This window comes from Electrophorus electricus, chromosome 8 (assembly GCF_013358815.1).
Source record: "Electrophorus electricus isolate fEleEle1 chromosome 8, fEleEle1.pri, whole genome shotgun sequence".
Classification (NCBI taxonomy): domain Eukaryota; kingdom Metazoa; phylum Chordata; class Actinopteri; order Gymnotiformes; family Gymnotidae; genus Electrophorus; species Electrophorus electricus.
The window spans coordinates 9443302-9460515 of record NC_049542.1 but is presented as its reverse complement, the minus strand read 5'-3'; the positions used below and the strand labels follow the sequence as shown (position 1 = coordinate 9460515).

The 17214-nt window shown below is 40.1% G+C and overlaps 1 protein-coding gene across 3 annotated transcripts in view; it reads right to left on the bottom strand.

The window, feature by feature from the left end:
• Window positions 1-702: 702 nt before the first annotated feature.
• si:ch211-243j20.2 (uridine-cytidine kinase-like 1) overlaps window positions 703-17214 on the bottom strand; it is a 20665-nt gene continuing 4153 nt past the window's right edge. Inside the window, exons 4-15 of one of the 3 annotated variants that reach the window (XM_027000394.2) lie at window positions 16684-16854; window positions 14870-14941; window positions 10085-10274; window positions 9740-9801; window positions 7375-7394; window positions 6606-6704; window positions 6293-6386; window positions 5863-5925; window positions 5211-5333; window positions 4155-4262; window positions 3239-3395; window positions 703-3143 (exon numbers count right to left, since the gene is read on the bottom strand). In XM_027000394.2, the coding sequence (XP_026856195.1) occupies window positions 3067-3143; window positions 3239-3395; window positions 4155-4262; window positions 5211-5333; window positions 5863-5925; window positions 6293-6386; window positions 6606-6704; window positions 7375-7394; window positions 9740-9801; window positions 10085-10274; window positions 14870-14941; window positions 16684-16854 (1236 nt within the window). In that variant the 3' untranslated portion in view covers window positions 703-3066. The other 2 variants (XM_027000403.2, XM_027000413.2) reach the window with 2 other exon arrangements.

Below are 17214 nucleotides of genomic sequence, written 5' to 3'. Positions count from 1 at the left end.
CAACAGACAACTGATACTAAGTAACTGATACAAAGCCCAGGACTAGATACCTGTTTTAGATACAGCTGACACAAAAGTTTACACATAGGCCTTTTGACATTTAAAAGCATTAAATTGTTGTTACCATACATTTCCCACGAATGGGCCAAAAATCTTACTTTATTAGCATTTGATAGGACTTTTAATTGCTTAACTTGAATGAAACACTTAGTTTAGCCTTTCACAAGCTTCTCACAGTGATTTGCCAGAGGTTTTGCCCATTTGTCCTGAAAGAACTGGTGTAATCCAGTCACGCTTGTGGGCATCCTTACGCAGACGTGATTTTAGATAGTCCAAAAATTTTCTATGGGATTCAGGCCAGGGTTTTTTGATGGCCACTTCAATTGGATGTCTTCAGGTGGTGCTTCAGTACTACTTGAAAATTGGTTTTCCTCATCTATTTTCTGATGTGCACTAGTTCCTTTTCCAGAACCCCCCACCCCCCAAGATGCTGCCACCCCCTTTCTTTTGAATATTATTATTCATGTGTTAATTTGACGTATTTTAAGATGCATTTAGTGGTGTGTTTTGGTTTATACTAATTGTATATCTTTTCTGCAATTTCCTTTAGGATCAATAGTGTTATCTTTTGCAAAAATCTTTGGTTTTTTTTTAAAGATTTTTATACATTTTTTAGGAATAATGCACAAACAAGACCCAGGATCAGGCTCATTATGCTTTATTGCACTTACAGACACAATAACAATGCTCAAGATCACTGTAATGGATTTTGAGAGCAGTTTAAAACATGCAAAGTAGTATAAAAAATGCTGAAATTGGACAGTGATGGCTATGGAAGAAAAATGTGTAAACCCATAAAGAAAGGAAGAAATCAGTAAATCTCCCAAGTTTAAAAGTAGAGTCTGTAATTATGCCATTAAGTGCATAACATTTTAACAAAGCACTGAGCATAAAGTGAACAAAATAATATAGCAGTATAATAAGAAAAAACAAGCCCAACAAATTTATAAAGGCTGGAGCCTACTACATAAAGCACACAATGTGTTTTAGTCAATTTGTTTTTCACATCAGACTAATATGTAACCTTTGAACCTAAACTTCTGGGGCCAGTTTTTACTTCGACACATTAAGCAGTCTGTAAATGCCTTGTCTATGGTCATTTTCATGAAAACCCCATGTAATCAATGATGAGGGTATCAAAGTGGACATCTCATCCATTTACTACATTTTAATTTCATCATTATGTTGAATAGGCCCTTGTGTCAACATTTATTCCAGAAAACACTAAAACAATAAATCCCTTAAAAAGGACAACAGGAAGGTTTCTCTCTTGCTAATGCCTCCCTCAAATATTCAAGCATCACTAAAGAAACCTAAAGAACATGTCATTGGAATGCTCCTTTAAAGCATACCTGACTGCGCTCCTAAGGGCACACAGGCTGCTTCCTGATGATTGCTAACTATGCAATAATCCAAAAGATTCAGGAGTGTTCACCTTGTTTTGGGCTATGGATGCTGTTTGGCATCTCCCCTATCCTTTTAGGATGGGATGGTATTCTTCCAACTAAAAGCTCCACCCTTTCTCCTTTGTATATTTTATGCACAATATTTATAATCTTCAGTTTCAGTTCAGTTTCAAGATAGAAATCCCAGATTCTTGAGTCTCTCAGGCATGTTGGCAGTTCATATCTTAGCTGTAACAGCCATATTTCCAATGGGCAATTTCGTTTTTTAAAAATATATTATTCCATGTGTTAATTTTATGTATTTCAAGATGTATGTAGTGGTGTGTGTTTTGGTGTATACTAATTGCGTATCTTTTTGCATTAATTTAAATACTTTATTTTATAGGAATTATGCGTTATGCATTATTGCATCTCCCCCTTTTTCCTGTCCCATCATATCTTTTAAGATGGGCCTTACAGCACCCTTACTACAGGAGAGGTTCACACAAAAACCACAAGAAGCAGCTGTACTAAAAGTTGAATGCGACAACCAGGCTAACCCGTTAAGACTTTTGCTCAAGATTTACCGGCAGTGCCCAAACACTGTACTGACAGTATGTACAAAACAGCTGAATGCCCAAGTGAAAGCAGATCACAGTGAGAGCTTGCACTTTTAAGAATAGTTGCCTACCTAACTTCAGCACAGTGCTAACAGTTTAGGGATTCCTTTATGTATTGTCTGGATTAGAGACTCTGCCCACTATTTAAAACTAATAATCTGCAATATTTTAATATCCTGCAACACAGCCAACAAATATTAAATACATTTACATTTATAAATAGAGTCATTCAAGTATATCAACATGAAAATTGCATCAAAGAATAGTTCCTATAAACCTAAATTTCTTCTCAGTGGTCCTGAGAGCTATTATAAGTGGAACAACTTTCTTTTTGGAATTTTACCATACCATCCTTTTCTTTTTAATATTCAAGTCACATGACATTGAAATCCCTTTTCAGCATGTTCTTTAACACACATATTAAGAAACAATATGAAATAAAACCTACCACAAATTTTCTCTAGCAAGCAACAAAAAGACATACCCTGCAAAAAATGTTCCAATATTTACCCCATTACAAGGGTTTTACCTGATACCATGCCTACTCTAAAATTCAAGCATATGCACTAGATTATCAAAGTTAACTCCAGTTCACAAACATTCTCTGCACACAATATTAGTTCATTCATTGAAAACTCACTCCTGTTCATTGATGCACCTCCAGAAGTTGACCGAGCCATTTTATCCTTCAAGTAAGGAATTAAGAACTGCAGGAGCCACACACGCCCGTTTTACATTTCATACTTGGGAGAGAAGACTTGAAACTAACCTTATTCTCCATCAACACAGGAAATTTGAGCAGCACTGCAGGTGAATGGAATATCTTGACATTTGGGTCAGAACACACTCTGATCACTGAACGTGCATCATAGTGGGAATGTGTGCAGATATAGAGCCACACACGAACAATGGACACTGGTACCGTCCCAAGAGAATAAGGGTTTTCGGATGCCCCTCCCCCAACCCAGAAATCCAGCATTACACACTTCCCAAACTGAGTCTTAGTAGTCCATCCCTTCATCACTTTCATACCAGTCTGAAGGAGCATCAGTTCCAAAGTAGCGGTCTCCGAAGTTACCTGGAAAACAAGCGCGCTGGTCAGCCCATCACTGCAACATCAACTGACACTGACTAAACCTTTTCAGTGAAATGAACGAAAACTGGCAGGCTCACCAATGCCTGGTATGATGTGAAACTCATCGTTGACCTTCTTGTCCACGGCTGTGGTGATGATGCGCACCTTGGGGAAGGCATATGCCACTGAGTGGACGCCCATCTCGGCCATGAGCAGAGACAGCAGGAAGATCTTGTCCTCTTGAACATCATGGTCCTAGAAAGCAAGAGGAGGACACGTGACACAGCTCAGCAAGAAATCACTGCCAAACAGCATGGCAGAATGCATTGCAAGGACAGGGAGAAGGGTGGGATGAAAATAAACCTGATGGGTCACATGTGTAAAATATGGACTGAACGATTTTCCATGTAAACTGTTTGCCAAGGCAGCATGCCTTTTGCCGGAGTGAGGTCAAAGAGCCTGTAGAAATGGGATTTCCATTAAACTAGGATAGAGCCGAGGGTGTGGGTGGAAGGAGAAAGCTCCCAGACACACTGCTCTCATCATCCATCCCTCAAGGCGTCACAGGCTGCTTTTTATTTCAGTGATGCTGGAATCAATGTCCTTTGTGCTACCTTTAGGCTTTGTAAGCCATTTCTCTCCCTTTCTACCTTATCAATTCATGTATTTATATTCATATATCCCAAACATCTCCAGTTATAAGCACTGGCCTACAATCTGCTGTGACAACCTCATCATTAGAACATGAAAGCAAAAACTGCAATTTTATGCTCAAGACTCCTTGCCCATTTCTTATTGGCTTTGCCGGTTTCTGTCCATTCCGCTGTATGAGATCATTCTGTGCCTGCATGGTGGACAGGTGGTTCCCCTTTCTAAGCCCTCTGTTCATTCTAGTTAAAAGTACAGACAAGAGATTTAAATCACTTTCAAATAAATTTCACTATGTAACTATAGCAAACTACAAATGGCTAAAAAATCCCTCAAGAGACTGATTAAATCCACAGAGCCACTTACGAGTAAGACTCGAATAGCCATGAGAGCAGCAGCCCCTGTGGACACTGTGCTGTCCATCAGGATCACATAGTCCTCACTGATGTCCTTTGGCAAACGAAGATAATGGAGCTGAGAAGCAAAAGCAGACTGTGATATGATCACTCAGACATTTTACATGTCCTGGGTCCCCAGAAACCAGGCCAGAGGAAAAGAGGAAACATTACTTGACAATCTTTCAGAGAGGCAGACAATTAAATATAGTTTGTTTGTTTTTTTTAAACCTTGATGACAGAAGTTCTGTAGGCACATATGCAATTATCATTAGCTTTGCTGCAGAAACGTGAATTTAAAAAAACCAACCTGTATAAGGCTAAAATTAAAAAAAAATGAATACGACTCTACTGGGCCAGCAGAGGGCACTGTTCACACACCCAATAATGAGTCAGAATAACTAAAATAAATTCTCTGCTTCACCTGCACCCTAAAGCCCAAACTTCACCACTTCCTCTCTGACTGTGCATTCCTGCACACCATGCTTGAGTCTTTCCCAGAATAGACCATAAAGTTGTTCAGAAACAAGGCTGCATCAGTACATTTTTGCATCAGCATCAGTACATTTTTGCTCAGCAAACTTATAAATCAAGAATTGTTCCAACAAACAAGGCAGTATATACACAGGATTTTACAGTTTAAATCAGAACATAATCACTAAAACTATAAGGGCAAAAACACACTGCAGAGCAATTCTACCAGTTTTCTTGTGAAATCTGGTGAACAATGACAAGAACCTGAATTGTTAAAATCACCTGACAGTTGTTTGGGATGTGTGATACTTAACATCCAGTAATAGAGAGGTGGAACCAATTTACACCTATTTAATTTACTGGTTTATCTGTATCGCCTGTCTGACAGCATCACTGAAGAAGACTGACAAATTTAATATCAAGGGTGTTCAGGTCACATTCCATTTTTAATCCAGTGATTCCTTCAAAGTCATCTTAATTATTTAATCAGATATGCCAAAATTGGTCTGAGCTTTGCAATCAAGGCCACAACAAAGTTGCAGATGCAGAATACCTCAGGCTCTCCAGTGTCATGATTAGTCTGGATGAGAATCTTTCCCAATCGAATGTCTTTGCACACTGCCATCAAGGCCTGTTCCATAGTCTCTCCTGCACGCAAAATTGACACCCCAGAGATCTACAAATGCACGCACACACACACACACACACACACACACACACACACACACGGATGTGAGACAACAAAATGCATGTAATCGCAGAGCACAACAACATACAAAGACATCCCCTCCCACACCCTCAAGTACATTGGGTATGAGGAAATAAATTGCTCAGAATGAGAGAGAAAATAACAAGGTCATAAATGGACTGTATCTATGCAACCACTGGAGCAGTGCATCATCAGAAATGCAATAATGTATGCTATTGAGGTACTAAATGAAGAAAGCAGTGACAACGTGAAATTGATTATTTTTGTTAATAAAAACTGCACTGGAATAGCATACAACCTCCAAGCTGGCAAATTCCTTGAAAAAAAAAAGATATATGAAAAACCAACCCCAAATTTGCCTTCAATTTCAAACACTTACTTTACAGCAAACAGAATTTGACCCATTTTCCATTGGGTCTTAGGAAGAGAACAGTAAAAGTATGCTTAAGATGAAATGCTAGCAGAAATGAAAACAGAATTTTAAAATCTGACTAACCCTTTTACCACTTAGTCTTTTCCCTTCATATATGGTCCCTTGGGGGGTCTCAACAGACACTGGCTGTAGAGATAAGCCATTGTTAACATTTCTCAAAAACTTACAATGCAAAAAGTACAAAATTTTTAAAAAGTAAAAATGATTTTCTCTGGCTTAAAGTTTTGGTTTTTTTTTGTTTTTTTTTTAATTAAAGGCACGTGCAATTCTAATAAGAAAATAAGAAAGGAGCAAAGAAACACTGTACAGTTAAGAGCCTTGTGCACTCAGGTTCATTTAATTCAAAATATATAATGTCAACAACTATCTATAACCCACCAAATTTGCACTATTGTATATGGCACATTCATAATGTTAGTTCGATAGAAAAAGCTGTCACCGATTCCTTGAGTTCACTTTCTGAGGAACAAAAGAACCCATGGTTTCCACTGACCTTCAGTGGCAGGAAGGAGAGTGCATGCTCAATGAGGAGCCTCATTAATCTCTTGGAGTAAAAAATAAACTCATCTCGGTTCGTCTCCTTGTTCCTGCAAGGGGGAGAAACACATGGGGTGATTTCCAGCACCCTAGGATACATGGGGTTCTTTTCAAAGCAAGAACCAGTAGCAGTGAGTGGTCGGAAGCTAACTAATGAAGGGCACAAGCCAGTCCTTTGCCACACTACAAAAACCAGGCTACAGCTAGTTCGCTGCTGCTGCATGTGCATCGATGCGAGCACTCTCTTTTCCACCTCGATCAGTGCCCACCTGATGATTGTGTGCATGCCTCGAACCTGCGGGGTGCTCTCCATAACGCTCAGGGTCTTGGGCAAGGGCTGGCCCTGATGGGCAGATGCCAAGGCGGACCTATGTGACAGCCACAGGGCAGCGGTTACAACCAGGCAAATTTGGTAGAGACTATGATAAAGAACACAGTGCTTACATGTGCACAAGTACACGCACACCAGTCATTTCAAGCCAGGGAAAGAGGTAAATATGGAGATATTTGACTTGTGTTTCCTCCAATGTGAAGTGGCCAGAAAGGTCTTAATATGTTAAGGTGGCAGGGCAACTTGAAGGTGTTAAGGAAGAACTAGGAGGGAAAAATTGACCGACAACAATAACAATTTAATACACTAACAACATGCCAGAGTGAGGCACCTGCTATGCTAAATCTTGATAAACTGAGCTGGATAACCTTTGAGTCATCAGTTCTACAATTAATCAGTTGATGAGTTTTTTCCTTCATTGTTGTTGTCAGCAATGAGAAGCTTCGGCACAAAACCCAAGCCTACATTATTATCTTAGACTAGAAATGCATATCAGTTGGCCATACACAAGAAAGTAAGACAGAAATGTATCATTAAGTGGCTTTCATTAAGTGACTAAAAACAGATTTTTGCAAAGAGATGACAAGAATTGCAGAGGGATTCGGTGATGGGTCCATGACAAACAAAAATACAGGAGTAACAAAACTGAGACAAGAAATGGAAGAAAAAGGTGGGAGAAAAAGAGGGATGCAGGAGTTTATCCTCACATATCCCAGCGGAGCTTCCTCTGGAGAAGGTGACAGATTCATTGTGATGACAAGAGACAGAGAGAAAGAGAGAGAAAAGAGAGGGAAGAGAACACAACCCCCATTAAAGCTCAAAGTCAGTTCAGCTACAGCCACAGTGGGAGGTGCAGTGGACAATGGTCACCCCACTTTAGACAGGGTGTATGGGTTGGTGTGTGGGTGTATGTGCATGTTTGTCTGAAGAGACTGTCAAGTTTGGAGGATGGACCGATGGTTCTGAAATAAGACCTCTTCCATTCCCTCAAACTGTAATCATCTAAAAATCAAGACAATTATTGGTCCCTATTAACCAACTGACCAATAACAATTGGTCCCATTACAACACTAATCTAAGTAAGCTTTAATGGCTGTTCATTGCAGTTTTATAACCACTAACGACTAATGCGTTAACACCCACTGACTCATCCCCCTCACCCATAGCCAGGCAACAACCATATACAGGAAGAAACAAAAGGATGTGTTCAGCATCATGGTGCTCATATTATTCAGCATTACATGTCATTTTAGTCCTCATCATTTACAATGGTAAATGTAAATGAAGTATTTGTTTCAGAATATGCATTTAGTTAGACTAGACACTTCCTTTAGTCTCTCCCCTTTATTCTCTGCTGTATTGCAGAATAAAATGGGACCAAAGAAAATACAGTAAGTAGGAGGGAGCGAGAGGGAGAGATGGAGGTAGATATGGGGAGGGGGTTGTCAGTCATACCTCACTGTGATTTCACGCTGAGACGAGTTAGAGTGCATTCGGTTCGGCGGGGTGGGGGGTGGGGGGGGGTTGGGTTTAGCGAGTATTTCATTACAAATGCACACGGGGAAGGAGAAAAAAAAACAGAAAGAAAGAAAAACAGAACTCATGAAATGAAACATCCAATGAAAGAAAGCCATTCCAACACATCCCCTCCACCCCCACATGCTATGAAGTGAAGCCATTTCTCCTCATGAAACCAAAACCAAGAAAATAAACCTGAAATTCATAGCAATATGGTCACAGATATAAAATTTCAGATATTTAAAGAAGTGTTTTGGTATAGGCTCCTGTTTCTGTGAATCAGTATTTAATAGTTCTATATGGCTCAACATACATAAAAACGTCCCTTTACTTTTAATCCTGACCATGCAGATTCTGTAATCTAGAAATTAATAAATCTAAATTGGAAGGCATCAGGGCTCAAGATGAGATACAAAGATTAGACCCTTTTATACTCAAAATTGAATCTGATCTGTGCCCAGAGGCACATGCAATGTGGCCCTGCAGTTTTAAAGCAGACCTCTTTTCAAATGCTTCATTAGCCTTAAAAACACATCAACCTTCATCTTGAATGGTCTTGTAAGGACAATGGAAGGATTTTCTTGGATGAGAATTCTTTTTACTTAATGTGATTCATCCCAACACACACAGAAAATATTACTTTGTTTCTAACATTCCTGTCAAACTCAAAACATTCCTATAATTAAAATGTAATACTCCATGATTAACATGTTTTGTTACATAACTACATACATTTGGTGAAGCATTTGTTTAAGAGCATTCCTTTAAAACAGGCCAGTCTTCAACCATGAAATATAGCTGCCTTTATATCATGTGAAGATGGAACATGATGAATGGTGCTGTGTGCTTTCTATGAACCATAAATTACTTTTTGAAATGGACAACAGGTCAATAAAACATCCAGGCAACACCAATGATCAAATTCACATAGCCTATCTAACATTTACAATGCCCCATAGTCATAAATCCTTTAACATCCTTCTACTGATTCTATTCTAGTAGCCCACATACTGTGTGCTCATACTGTGTACACACATTGCGCACTCATGTACTCTGCAGTCTGTGATATGTCATAAAAACCTGGATCACTAGGGGAAGCCAGAGTTCCAACTGCTGTGAAACTTGGCTCAATGACATCCACATGCCAGAGTGATGCACCCCAATGAATTTCCTCTTTCTTCCCATTTCTGTCCTACTGATTAGATGAGCTTGTTCCCTGTCTGCTGAAGTCAACTACTGTATCCTACTGTATAAAAACCTGGATCACTAGGGGAAGCCAGAGTTCCAACTGCTGTGAAACTTGGCTCAAAGACATCCATATGCCCTTGCGATTCCTTTTTGCAGGCTAAAGTGATTATTGCTCATGAATGTGGAAAAAGACAAATAAAGTAAATTCCCTAATATTTAGAGTGTAACTTATACCATGGATTGATTTTCCATATACACACCCATGCTGTGATAGTGGCATGCACAATGAGTTTTAATTCTGCTGCATGCTTGTTTTTATAGGACATACTCTGCATTTACTAATGCAAAGCCTTTATTCTGACATACCTTCTCAAGTTGACTATGGACATGTTGGACAATCAGATCCAAAGCTACAAAGTTCTCTCCACCTAGAGAAAAAAAACAGAGATGCATAAGATACTTCTAATGAATCCTGAGAAAGAAATATATCTCATTCTACACTTCCCCAGAATTCTACACTTCCCCCGATTCCCCAGGGAATCGTTCTACACTTCCCCAGAATACCCAACCCAACCCCCCAAATGTAAACAGTTATGAGTTAAAGGTAAGTTGTGCACGATAGGATAATGAGGTTAGTCACTGTTGACCACAGAGCAGAATTCTTTGTTCTCTGCCAATAAGGCTGCTGCATGAATTCAGGCAGCAATTTACCTCTTGGAACCACAATGTCTGCGACCTGGACTGTTGGTTCTATGTACTGTTCAAACGCTGGCTTGACGAACTTATTGTATTGCTTGATGACACCAGTGATGTCGCGCCCTCGTTCTGTGATGTCCCTCTTCAGGCGACGGACCAGCCGGATGTCCGAGTCAGTGTCCACAAACACTTTCATGTCCAGCAGCTGAAGGAAACATGAAGGATATGAAACAGGTGAAAATGTATGACAGAAGAATTAAGAAAATAAACAGTGAGTTTAACGGAAAGGAATGATGGTGAAGAAAAGAACTGATACAGATGAACAAGCACCATTAACACTTAAAGGTGCTCAGCAGTTCATTAGTGACTTGTGGTTCTATAGATTGGTTCTGGGATGCCACTTTGAAAAGACTTGATATTACATTACTATTTGCAATGCAATATTTGCTGTTTACTGTATTGTTTTTGTTAAATCTCTTCAAGTAGTCAATATAAAGCTAAATGCTTTGGCAGAGTTACCATCGCCACTTACTGGCCACTTTATCAGATGCACTCACCCATCTCACTCTGCATTTTAGAAGTAATACATTTCAGATTGTAGCTTATGTGACAGGCCCAATTTCTCAGCCAACCTTTACTACATCTAATATTTATCCCAGGTAGTTTCTGAACAGGGGACTGTTGATGACCAGATATCATTTAGGTGGCAGACAACTGTCAATGCAGTAACATGGTAGCAGGTGTTGAGCTGGTACAAGTTTATTAGGTGCAGCAGTGTTGCTGGGGTTTTCACTCGCATCAGTGTCAAATTGTCTTAAGTCACTCTGGATAGGATTGTCTGCCAAATGCAATAAAAGTGAATATAGGTGAGCAAGTGTGTAAGGTGGTGAGCTGCTTTATAAGCTGTTGGTAAAAAGCCCTAAATACTGGACATACAGGTCTGGATACTCTGGTATGGCTTGCCAAGTTGCAGGGGAACAAATTCTCTCCATTTGCTGGACCTATAATTAAATCATGAGTTTTCCATGGACAGCCCGAATGCCCCATGTACCTGACAGAGAAAAAAGCCAGCGATTCACTGGGCTGTTTTCAACAGTGCATTTGTAGTCATAGAACTGGTGAAGGCATTCCAGACATCATCAGAATACGCTCCACAGCAGAGAGCCATGAGTGCGGGTATAATTGCGGGTTTGAGCGTGATTATGTCCAACGTTGCTTGGACTTCTCAGAAGGTACAGGTGCTGTTTGTGGCTTGCAGGAGATGCAGGAGATGCTGAGTCTCCCAGAGAGAGCCAGAGTGATGCACCCCAATGAATTTCCTCTTTCTTCCCATTTCTGTCCTACTGATTAGATGAGCTTGTTCCCTGTCTGCTGAAGTCAACTACTGTATCCTTCACTTGGTCAGCAATGAGACAGTGTTAATCAGTTTGAGTCATGACTGGTGTGTGAGTAGAGCTGTGTGAGCACCTCCACAAGGCCCCTGCATTCAGACTGAGTGTAGTTTGAGGAGGCTCCTCAAACTTCTCCTTCCTTCTGCATATGTTCTTGGTTTTCTTTCTTGAGCTTTCTTATCACAATAGGCGTTGAATGCTGAAGAGAAGTTAAAGAAGGTAAAGGTGGTCTTTTTGTCAAGGTGAATGAGAGGTGCACAGAGAGCTAAAGAGAACCCCTATGAGAGGCAGGTCAGCTCTTCATATGTGCATCGACAAGCCTTCCAAAGCATTTCATTATAATGTGACTGAGTGATAACCCACTGCATATAACCACCTCAGCCACTGCGTTCTCAAAGTGCAGGGTTTCTTAGGTCCTTGAATTAGTAAATCAGGGCGAAGAGCCTTTTCCTCTGAAGCCCCTTAGTTATGGAACAGCCTTCCAGCTTTAATTTGGGAATCAGATGCACACTCAATTTTTAAATCCAGGCTAAAAACTTACTTATTTTATTCAATTTTATTGGACACTGTGCTCCAGCTTATGCAGCCATAAATCACTTCACACTGCCAGTGCCTCCTACAATCACTCATATTTATTCACAATGATGTCTGGGCATTGCTGTACTCAGGATCAAGCAGGACGATTGGAGAATTCACAGTCAGGTCAGTGGAACGCAGCCCAGCTGCATTGTCTGGCCTGACACTCAGACAGGCCGACACAGGCCAAGAACGCTGGAGGGATTCTGCCAACTGTTGCGTCATGCAGCTTCGTGCTGTGTGGAGAATGCGAAGGAGCATGTCTAGGGAAGAGCATGTGCATTGATGTGAAAGGTAAGCTCTTAAGTCTAAGAGAGAGACAGTGTGCACATGATTGTGCATGTGTCAATTTGACTGTGTTTAATTAAGGTGAAAAAAGGGGCTAATTTCCTTGGCTGCAATATGACAGCATGCTGTCCGAGCTACTTTTTCCATAGAGACATCACTGTATCCTGCCAGTGCCATTAATTAGACTGCTCACTCAGGTCAGTCAAGTGCTTTAAAAGGTACAACAGCACATCCCAGATCTTACGGCCCCCAACTGCTCACGTCTCTTCCCCGTAGTTCTGTTCATCACAACATGTTCTTCTGTGCTACTGCTTCATACACTGTGTGCACAATTATTAGGGAAGAGAGTATTTTGACCATATCATCATTTTTATGTATATTTTCCAACTCCAAGCTGTATGAATATCAGATGTATTTGTGTAATGAGGGAGGGTGTGGCCTAAGGAGATCAACACCCTATATCAAAGTGTGCATAATTTTCCGCAGGCAAAATGGGCCAAAAGAGATTTAATTGATTCTGAAAAGTCAAAAATTGTCAAAGGTCTTTCAGAGGGATGCAGCTCTCTTAAAATTGCTAAGATATTGTGGCATGATCACAGAACCATCAAACATTTTGTTGTGAACAGCCAACAGCGTCGCAAGAACTGTGTTGAGACAAAAGACACAAATTAACTGCCAAAGATTTGAGGAGAATCAAAAGTGAAGCGACCAGGAACCCAATAACCTCCAGTGCTGTCATATTCCAGAACTGCAGCCTACCTGGAGTGCCCAGAAGTACGAGGTGTTCAGTAATCAGAGGCATGGCCAAGATAAGGAGGGCTGAAATCCGACCACCCTCAAGAAGATGCATAATGACTGGATGGATGGGCCTGCTGCTGGATCAGTAATGGGCACAGAGCTCCACTTCAACTCAGATGCCAGCAAGGTGGAGGTGGGGTATTGCTATGGGCTGGTATTATTAAAGATAGTTGGACATTTTTGGTTGAAGATGTACTCAAAAGCAACTCCCAAACCGACTGCTAGTTTTTAGAAGATACTTTCTTCAAGCAGTGGTACAGAAAAAAAAGTCTTCTTTGAAGAAGTCCATGATTTTTATGCAGGACAATGCTCCATCGCATGCATCAAAGTACTTCATTGTGTGGCTAGCCAATAAAGGCCTTAAAGATGAAAGAATAATGACCTGGACCCCTTCCTCACCTGACCTAAACCCTAAATGACAACTTCTGGGCCCTTCTTAAATGGGAGATTTATGGTGAAGGAAAAGAGCTCTTTGAACAGTATCTGGGAGGCTGTGGTTGCTGCTGCACAAAAAGTTGATCATCAACAGATTAAGAAACTGACAGATTCCATGAATGGAAGGCTTATGACTGTTACTGAAAAGAAGGGTGGCTATATTGATCATTGATTTTTTTTTTAATGAAAATAAATGAAAATAAACAAGTGAGATGAGAAAATGTGTTTTTCATTTAGTTGTAGTATAATTATGCACACTAATAGTTGTCCAATAATTATGAAACAGAGATATTCTCTTAAGAAAGTAAAAGTGAGGTTTTGGCTTTCTTAAATATTCAGGTTTGAGGTTTAACATTTTGCACTGACTGAGAGCACTATAGCTATTCAATAATAAAATGACTCCTCAAAAATACAACTTGCCTAATAATTGTGCATGGTGTAACTCAGACCATCCATCCCTAGCTGCCTTGTCTCTGCCTCTCGTTTTAAATCCACCCCTCTTCTCATTTGACTTCAATCAGACAAACATCTCTCACTGGCCTCTGATTTTCTTCCCATACGCTCATTATCATCCTTCATTTTTGTTCATTTAGTCAATTCAGTCTTGAGCCTCCATCAATTTCCCCCTGCTTATTTCTGTACTTTCCTCTTCCTCACTGCCTGTGCCTCTCCCTCTTCCTTACTGTCTCAAGTTCAAGTTCGGTTTATTTGTCACATACATAGTCATACACAGTATAACCCGTAGTGAAATGGTTGAGAGTGCTCTGTCCAAACTGAGGAAAAAGAAAAACAGGGGTGCATAGATAAATATATATTCTATATATATACAAAAATATATTAATGTATGTACAATATATGTATATTATGTTTATATACACAATGTACAATGTATATATGGATATGTATATATGTATGTACACAATGTACAGACTGTATAGTTCCATCTTGTAACTGACATATTTACAGTTATATGTTACATGGTGGTAATTGAACATATTTACAGTTGTTATGTTACATGGTGGTGGTGGTCTGCACAGTTTATCAGTTTCCCTGATTCAGGGCCCGAATGGCCTGTGGGAAGAATGGCCTGTCTGTGCCTCTTCCTGACTGTCTGTGACACCCCCTCCCCCCTTACCCATCCCGCCCTTCATACATCTATCCCTCTTCATCTCTCTCTCAGCTTGAGCCTCTTCCTGCCTCTCACCTGGGTCACTTGTCAAAAGCTGTCAGTTCAAATTTATGCTGTACTCCAACAGCTAGAAATTGGAGTAATCAGAACCCAAATTCCACAGATCACAGACCAAGAACTTACCTTCAAAAGGTCCTTATTGGCAAATGCTAGGATTCCCTCAAATATCACTACATTGGCCCCATAGACTGTTTTCTGCAAAGAAACACACATCCAGAAGATAAGAATGCATTAGAAAATATACAATCCTACAATGTCACAAAAAAGCACAGACCTGGAATCAGCACAGGAGGAAACTGGTGAGTCCAATAGTGCTCTGGAAGTGAGATTTTCCAGGGGGATGTCCACGTACATATCGAATCTAAAGGCAAGCCTGTTGCTGCAGTCATGGGATATTTGTATACAAGTCCAAGCACATTACATTACTGATTATTTTAATTATTTAATTAGGCAATGATAACCTGCTGAGGAAATGTCCAACTCTATAGCATAACAATGAGATGCCACTGAGACAAAGACATTATTAGAATTACTGACATCCATATAACAGACACTATGTACTTTAATGCAAGTACTGATATAATCGGTGCATAATTAAATTAATCTAATTGTTGGCACCCAAATTCTCTCGTGCTGTGCATATATTACAGACTCTCATCAATTTACTGCCCCAGTCAGACGTTTATTCAGTAATGGTCTTTTCAGGCCAGGCCTTCTGAGAGCAATGTAAATGATCTTAGAAGACACAGAGTAAGACTTTAACTCGCATCTTCATGCTCAATGTGTTCTGAACAATGGTAGTCTCCCATCTAGGAAAGGGCTTTAGCTGTTATTTAGTTATGGTGAGCTGACCAAAATGCTAGAGACCAACCTTAGGCAATGAAAGCCTGCAATGTCAGTTAGCATAATATCATAACCCTAAAGATCTTACACTGCACATGTAGGTAGATCCTTTCTTCAGTGAAAGAACCTGCTAACTGACATCAGATTTAACACCTTTAGGTCTGAGGGCTAGTTATTTACTAAAAATATTACCAGGACAATTAACGAGAGGTTAGAGGTGCTGTCTCTCCATGAGGAGTGCATTTGTATTCACCATTTGTGTGGGTCAATCTGTCACATTAAGAGAAAGGGGGGGGGGGGGGGGCGCCGCAAGGGTTTAATCGATTCTTTCCATCACATTATACTTTGGATCCAAATGAATGTTTGAGAATCTGTGGACTTTCAGGATGGGAAGGTGACCTTGTGAAAGCAAAGCCCAGTTTTATTAACATTACAGCCTATTGCCAAGACTACAGAACTGACTTTGCACATGTGCATTAAGAGCTGCGGAAGATAAACAGTCATGGCTTGGTAAAACAAAATCAGATTTCAATTACTGTTAGTGTCTTTTTTGGTTGTTGTGCTTTGTGCCTTTCGGGTATGACATTTCATTTCAGGGATATAAAAGCAGACGCAGCACAGAATTCTCAGCATAATGTCCAGCACCATTCAGACAGAATTAGTTTGAAAGACTGGGTAGTTTTTAAAGAGTTACTAGGTGTTTAACTCTGTTTCTTGGAAGACACATTACTCCATGAGATGTCATGTAAGCCATTGAATTAAATGTATGTTCAAATGCATGCTGTGTATTTACTGAAATACCACATGCAGTAAGATCATGTTTTATTAATAATTTGTTTGCAGTCTTTTACATAACCATTATTCTTCTTCAACATATCATTTAGCTCTTTTGCTTTTGCATATCATTTTGCTTTGCCCGTTTCATCATATGTATGGGATTAATGTCAGAAAAGCATTTTAATGTTGAAATAACACAGAATTTGTCTCAGAGGTTTTCGTCTAGTGACCAAAGAGAATAGTACTGCACGCACAAAACCAGCCATCACTCACTCTCTCCCTCACACACACACGCATGAACACAAACACCTACTTACCCATTCCTTGCGACGGGAATGGGAGGTGAAGTCGTACACGGGCACTTTGATGCTTTTGCCCTTCTTTAGTTTCCTCAGGACAGTCACCAGGAGCTCAAAGTCAAAGGCATCGGGGTGATCAAAGTTGTACTCGTTCCTGGCTGCCAGCTCCTGCTCCTCTTTGGTCAACACCTGTACACCACACACAGGACAGCTCAAATAACAGCAAGCTACGTTCCTGTTTACAAATCAGTCATTCCTTTAACACAATAAACATCTCACCTACTTGGGAACCTTATGCTGTATTCAAAGTGGAAGTGAACAAGGTTCTGTTTAAATCAATTATGTCTTTAGCACACTAATCAGTTGAACATTATGTCATTAAGTGATCAAATAAGGATTAATGACTATCTGTTTATTTTTGAACCAGATCACAAACAACTGATGTGTGAGTCTCTGATCCTACCACTCAGAGGTATTTAAACAAAGCAGTCTCATTAGGGGCTCCGTTATAGAACAGCAAATACTATTCAGATGACTGCAGCGAGCGCC